The sequence below is a fragment of the Dermacentor variabilis genome, chromosome 8 (genome assembly GCF_050947875.1).
Source record: "Dermacentor variabilis isolate Ectoservices chromosome 8, ASM5094787v1, whole genome shotgun sequence".
Taxonomy (NCBI): Eukaryota; Metazoa; Arthropoda; class Arachnida; order Ixodida; family Ixodidae; genus Dermacentor; species Dermacentor variabilis.
In genome coordinates, this window is record NC_134575.1 from 81472068 (window position 1) to 81479417 (window position 7350).

The following is a 7350-nucleotide window of genomic DNA, read 5'->3' on the forward strand; positions in this document are numbered from 1 at the left end:
GGCGACATGCGCATGAAGTTATGAAACATCGCAGCGTCACCAACTCGGAGCTTGGCGAAAAGGTTCTGAAAATCGCCGTCCACGTCTCTGTCGAGAAATACTTGCCGCACCCAAACCCTTCTGCGTCGCCTTTGTCGTCTTTGGGCGATTGAATACATGACTATAAGTTTGTTTTGAGCGTGAATTTCTTCGATCTCGGCCAGCGCTCGCATGTTGACAGGAGCCATATTGGAGAGCTGGTGACGTCTATTCCACAGCTCCAAATTTGATTGGCCTGTTGAAAAAGCCGTAATTTACACAGCAGTAAATGTGAACAAAGGTGCCGGCTTAACGGTCGTAACGTTTTTTACAGCCGTTACATTCGATACGGCGAAAGAGCTGTTACGCGCGTTACGACCGTAGTGTGAACATAGCTTTACTCGCTCTAGTTACGCACGTTACGACTAGTTAGTGACATCTATGCAACGACTCACACTCAGCCGGAAACAAACCACACTTTAACTTTGACACAAACGCAAAATAGAGAAACAGCTCATACTCACGAGTGCCATGCTCATAATCAGGAGTGCCTTCGTCTACGGCCACCTAGGTCACAAACGCCACCACCGAGCTGATCACTACGGTTGTGGTTAATGTCGCTCACGATAACACTGCTACTTATTGCCGCCGCTTAGAACGACCACATACGGCATTCTTTTTTTACTGTATTAGATTAGAGTATATAATCCTGCACAACTACGCCCGCAAGGCGAATACTTAACTGACCGTTAAGCGAAACCACTTAGCAGTGGCCTTAGGAATCTGAGTTGCCTGTATTAAACTACCCACTTTTAAACATTGGCCTCAGCTAACTCATATGCAGTTTCGTAGGTGAAGACTTTCAGGCACATGCTTAAAAATTGTTCGCAAACCCTACGCGTCATTCATACATGTTCAGCCTTCATTCGTATCAGCCGTATTCTTCCCACAGTATGAAATTCAGGACGCGATATCATTTGTGATTCTCCCAGAACCGTGGGGTGAAACTTCTGTGCCATTCGCAAAGCAGAATATCAACGCAGAGAAGTAGGTACTTTCCCAAATTACTACAAATATGTTAATTACACACGCAATTCAAGAATAGGCTACACAGGCACGCATGACCTGCCCAATACCTCGATATAGACAGGTTCGCACGTTTAGTTCACAAAGTGCAAGAACAGCCTACTCTCTATTCACTACTTGTAGATTTCAAAACAACATATTACGGCACTTACAAACGAGATCGACGGAATGATCGCATAATAAAAATTTAAACATCGTAATCGATATATGCCAAGTGTAATGGGTGTTCAATAATAAATTACATTATCAATTGGCATGTATATTGGCAACACTGGTCAACGCTTGAAAATCCACTTTCCAGAGCAGGCGAACGATGTCGTGTCGACCGGGACAGTGTCGGCACAACTTGGCGCCCACTGTCGCAGTTGTGCATTCAAAGATACATTCCACAAGTGAACTCTCGTAATCAAATTTTAAAGGAAGGGGCAGATAGGGAATGTTTCACTATCTCAAGGTCACCATGATCGACATGGCGTTGATTAATGTTTGATATGAACTTATGGCTTGTGCGTCTTATGCCTGTGTGTCGCGCGGTAGTGCGGTCGTGTCCATGCTGTTTTTGTCGCTCTTCTTGTCTTTCCACCCTAAAGGGAAGCTTTCTTCGACTTTCCCAGTGCTGCTGCGGCTGTGGATGCTGTGGCTGCTGCTGTCCGGCCCATCGCGGCGAGGGGTGGTTAAGAGCGTGTGTATATATGACAGGGGAGAGAAAGGCGACGCCAGAAACTCGTTTTCACCCCAGTGCGTCGATGTGCACCATGCCCTCTGCAGCTAACTGCACGTTGCTGCTATTTCTGAAAATGAATACCATGCCAATATGTCAAGCGGACAAACTACGCAGGGCTGCAGAAGCAGAGTCACATTAATGAAAGCGCACCGCAGGATACAGGCAACACTGCAGCAACGGTCGACCGTCGAATTAACGCTTCTGTGCCCGCCTCGGTAGCTTTGCGGCTATGGCATTGCTAGAGGTCACGGATTGTATTCCAACCAAGGCAGCCGCGTTTCGACGGGAACGAAATAGAAAACGCACGCGCACTCTGATTTTGGGACAGGTTAAATAATACCAGTGTCAAAATTAACCCGGAGTCAGCATCTACGGCTTGCCTCATTAACTGATTGTGGTTTTGGCAAGTGCAGCCCCATAATCCAATTCAAGTTTAATACTTCTGCCACGGTGGGATATGCCATGTGAGGCAATAACAACGGTCTACCCTCTTGGAGTTTATGAAATATGGCGCAAACAGCGCCTCAAGCAAACACCTCGCCGTGTGTGTTCTGTGTACTACGCAGACAAAGAGCAATGATGCACGCAAGTTAACGTTTCACATCAACTCACCACTCTTGTGTTAGGCTAAACGTTAAAGAAATTAGGGTTTATCCGTCCTATGGTGTTTGGCTGCTGAGCACGACGTCGCGGGATCGAATCCCGGCCATGCCGGCTGCATTTCGGTGGGGGCGAAATGCGAAAACACCCATGCACTTAGATTTAGGTGCACGTTAAAGAACCCCAGGTGGACGAAATTTCCGGAGTCCTCCACTACGGCGTGCCTCATAATCAGAAAGTGGTTTTGGAACGTAAAACCTCATATATTAAACATTGGCGCTAACTATCGTAAATGAAAAAATCCAGCCCGGAAATCTTCGGTTACGTCTATTCCTACAGTGCGTAGGATATGCGCAATTTTTCTATATTATTTTTCCCCTTGCACAATTGTGTCGTATTATATGCATATTCGTTTGAACTTAGCACTTGCCGGGTGTCGGTTTTTTTCTGTGACCCTTCTTAACTTCGAGTTGCAAGTATACTATGGGACACTAGTTCTTCGAAAGCACATTATTCAATAAGTAATACAAAAAAACGGAGACAACGAGAGTACTATAATTATTGCTAATGCTCCTAATCATGCCACGAATATCAGCCCATTGACTAGCAAACATTACACTCACTTAGTCGCCCCGTGTTCGTTTATGTTTTTCTCAGTGCCCACCGTAGGCTAGTTTGCGCTGGCCGCCTTCCTGATATTGTACTGTAAAGAAAGAAAGAGAGGAAGGAAGAAAGGAAGGAAGGAAGGAAGGAAGGAAGAGAGGAAGGAAGGAAGAAAGGAAGAGAGGAAGGAAGAAAGGAAGAGAGGAAGGAAGAAAGGAAGAGAGGAAGCAAGGAAGGAAGAGAGGAAGCAAGGAAGGAAGAGAGGAAGAAAGAGAGGAAGGAAGGAAGAAAGAGAGGAAGGAAGGAAGAAAGAGAGGAAGGAAGGAAGAAAGAGAGGAAGGAAGGAAGAAAGAGAGGAAGGAAGGAAGAAAGAGAGGAAGGAAGGAAGAAAGAGAGGAAGGAAGAAAGAAAGAGAGGAAGGAAGAAAGAGAGGGAGGACGTAGGAAAGGAAGGAAGAAAGAGAGGGAGGACGAAGGAGAGGAAGGAAGAAAGAGAGGGAGGACGAAGGAAAGGAGGAAGAAGGAAAGAAGGAAAGACAGACAGACAGAAATGAAACAAATAAGATTTGTTTACAAAATGAATGAAATTCTTGTTAGTTCACAACAAAACTTCTCATTCACAGATTCTCAGTGCTCTACAAATTCTTAAAATATGAAATGCTTATGCATGTTGAGCACACCGCTCAACATTACAAACTCTCTTATGCTGTTGCTGTCGACACATCAGCCATTTTCCTATAGTGATAGAATAAGTTTGCCAGGCTTCGAGGAAATATGCCGGGAAAGATACGTCTATCCCCATGTTTCAGGCCGCACTAGTTTGACAACGCACCAGTGAGCATGCTGCCAAGATTCATTACCAGTAAAGAAAATCTATACCATAAAGGGAACGCCTAGTGCCATCAGTTGGCAATATTTCTAAACATATGCCGAGGTAATTGACTCTACGGGTATTTTTTGGAACGAAAATGACCTCCCACGGCTTCCAGATTTGTATACTCCCAGCTATTCACCAGCTTTGACACACAATGGGCTGAATTCAGAAGTACATGCTACTGGGGTAGTCGGTTCATATTACTGTGCAGCCCATAAATAGGATCGCTTGGCGCAAACAAGAAATGATGGGAGGGAACTCTCCTTCTTCGCTCCTGTCCTTCCTCGTTTGCGGCAAGTGAACCTATTTATGGTCGACTCCGCAATGGGCTGAATTTTCACTACACATTACACTGAACTTCTTCATTGTTCTGAACACATGTAATTCGCCATTGCAGAGAGTTACCTCGCAAAATATGGGTGATAGGAGAAGGTCATGACGATCACGATACATGACGATCTACATGATCCTTTCACACTCTTGAAGAAGCAAGGTTTTACAGGGGCCGCAATTTATCGACAATAATTGAACGTCAGATGCACAGCGTCCCTATTGTTTCAATAATTTCCATAAAATTTTAATTTGGTAAAAGTTGTTGCTCATAGAGGACGTCGAGCGGAATATGGCACCATGTTTAAAATGTATTTATAAGGCTTCATTACTTCAATTTACTGCGCAGGCTATATTTGAGCAAGATACTCGGAACCTTTTCTACACAAAGCCCTTCATGCGCACAGTGCGTTGTTTAGTAACACGAGCATTCGAGGTAATGCTTACGCGCCTCACAAAAGACCTAAATGTAGATGTAAAGCAAGAAATCTCGTAATGTCTTGAAAAAAGAAACGTAACAAAGCCAGTAACGTAAAACTTTTCGCACAAATCACCCCCGAAAATTCCCACTCTTTGCATTGAATGTGAACTTGGTGTCAGATGTGGTTTTGCAGACACTGGGAAATTCAGCATCTAATGGCAGTATAAGAGGTCCGGGAATGGTTAAATAATTTTAACTTTAGCTTCTGCCTACATAAATAACTTCGTTTCTTCCCCTACAGCCTTACTGGTGGTTATAGTTTTTTGAAGATGGCGGCGAAAATTACGTGCAACATCGCAACACAAATTTTTGACGTGTCAGAGTGCTCGTATAAGCGATATGCTGTAATCACTGCATCCACGTTTAATTGAAGCAAGTTGCTTCGTTTATTTTACCGACAACACGGGGCTAACAGATTGCGAACCTCGTGCCTATGACATGAAAATAAGATAGAACGAGAGGGTTCTGTTTTAGTACCAACACCGACATTTAAGTCCTAAAAGTTAAAGTTTCACCTGTCAATACAATAAATATCGCTCCCACTTCCATGAATAGCAAGCTCCGAATGACGTGTAGTTCTTTTTCGACAGAAGTAAACATAGGTAAACGGCCGGACAATGCTTATGAGAGTCTAAAGAGTTTTGTTAAGGGTTTAACAACCGGCGGTCTTGAAGCTCTGCCTACACATCAAAACGCTTTATGGCCTTTTTTCCCTAGAAATGACAACTTAAAGATATGCTCAGTTTTTCGAAACTAATCAAGAAACCTTCAACGCGATTTGCAAAATGCGTTCATAAAGCTTCGGGACGTCTGCAGAAGTAACTTCTTGCAAATTCCGCTTTTATTCCAAAAGTTTCACACTTCTATATCATCGTCAGCAACATATCTTCGTGTTACGAAATATAAAGAATGTGCGTTGTTTCAATATCTCAGAGACCGGAAAAAGCTTAAAGGCGCCTCAGCGAGCGTATGAAAGAAAAGCAGAAACAGATATTCTGTGTTCCCTTTCTAAGCGCATCATACACGTATGCATGTGACACTTGCGGTACAGACTACCAATAAAATGGGGTAAATATCAAATACATTCATCATTTTAAATACAGCGCGGTTTTGGTAAATAGACGAACACTAAAACACACGAGCGCTGAGATGCAAGTCAGTACCCATATTTGCGCTGCAGTTCCTGTGTTTAGTGTTCGTTGACGTCTGAAGATCAACTAGCCCATTCATTGCTCCAGAGTAAGGTAACATTGCCACTTCTTTCACGTCTCTCCGCACAACTTGGAAACTTTGTATTTGATTCATACAACGCTTCCAAACTTCCAATAGAAGGTTTTGTAATCTCATTTTGCGCCGGTTTAAGCCTCAGTGATCAGAATTTGTTCTTCGCATCATGTATACGTTCCTTTCATCCTAGAAGCCGTAAATACTAACATGCACTTGCGGGGGCTTCTAGGCGCTATGCAGGAACCACTGTAGAATAAAATAAAAAATTTCTAGACTACTGCGTTAACTCTTTCATTAGGCTTTTAGTTTTGCTCTTCGCCGAAAGGCTAGCCAGTAGTCAAAATTTCTCCAAGTTCGTACCGTGCTTGTGTAAACGTTCGTACATTAAAACGTAAAATCGTGCTGTTGACTGCAAAATAAAAGACGGGAAGATATCAACATAAAACTAAGGTAAAGTAGCGACACTACCTTTTGGTATGCTCCTCCTGAAAGAATGCAGCATAGATTGGTTTTATATATCCAAAGATAAATATTGTCTCTGTGACACTTTTTCCAGTTAGCCTTTGATTTGGTGGGGTTAACGCTTTTTTAATGATATGTATTAATGTAGCACCATGGCATCGTTGTAGTCGTTCGATACATTGGCTGTCTTTATAAATAGCAGGCTTTGTGATCAAATGCAGGTGCCCACTTGAAGGTGGACGACACCCACACCCCGGAACACCTCCAGTCACTGGAGCACACCGAGGATACCCTTATTGCTGCGATAAGTGCAACACAGTATCATAATGGGATTTCACGGATACTGGAGCCAGATATAACGAGTTCAAGTGCCATGAACGCCAACGATGGCGCAAATATCTATATTAGTGTAGCAGCAGTAAACGTAGGTCAGCGGAGACGGGTTTGTGTTATGAATAAAATAAGTTTACCTTTCCTTGATCGGTGTTTCCTTCCTATTATCGGCGTACAGCTAAATTGTAGATTGCTAATGCAGTTTATTTTTTAATATTTAAAAGTGTTGTCATGTATGTTTGCTCCATTTCTTGACATGTGTGCGGGCGTAATTGAAGTTGTGACTACATCGGTCCCGTGACTTTAAGAGAAAGCTTTAGAAGGCGTTTGTAGGGGTATGGGGGAACATGGGGGGGTGACTTATTGGAAAGAGGTCGCCGCCAAATATTTATATTTCCATTGCGTCATGTAAGCGCTGTCTCGCAATGCACTTCTACACTTTCCTGTCACACTGAAAGTTGCCCTACAGTGCCGAGCAAGGGCATAACTGTGACCAAGTATACTAGGGTGCGTTCCTTCTTGACGTCCTCACTGACTGGTTGATGCGATGAACTTTCCAAAATGGCCAAGCGGTTGTGACAGAAAGTTGAAATGGAGACACACAGAATTTGTC

At 43.5% G+C, this 7350-nt stretch overlaps 1 protein-coding gene across 2 annotated transcripts in view; it reads left to right on the top strand.

Moving 5' to 3' along the window:
• The window catches only part of LOC142590372 (uncharacterized), a 28419-nt gene extending 21535 nt beyond the window's left edge, over nucleotides 1–6884 (top strand). For both annotated transcript variants that reach the window (XM_075702445.1, XM_075702444.1), the window contains exon 4: nucleotides 6626–6884. In XM_075702445.1, coding sequence (XP_075558560.1) covers nucleotides 6626–6731 — 106 coding nt within the window. In that variant the 3' untranslated portion in view covers nucleotides 6732–6884. The remainder of the gene's footprint in view (nucleotides 1–6625) is intronic.
• The last annotated feature ends 466 nt before the right edge of the window (nucleotides 6885–7350 follow it).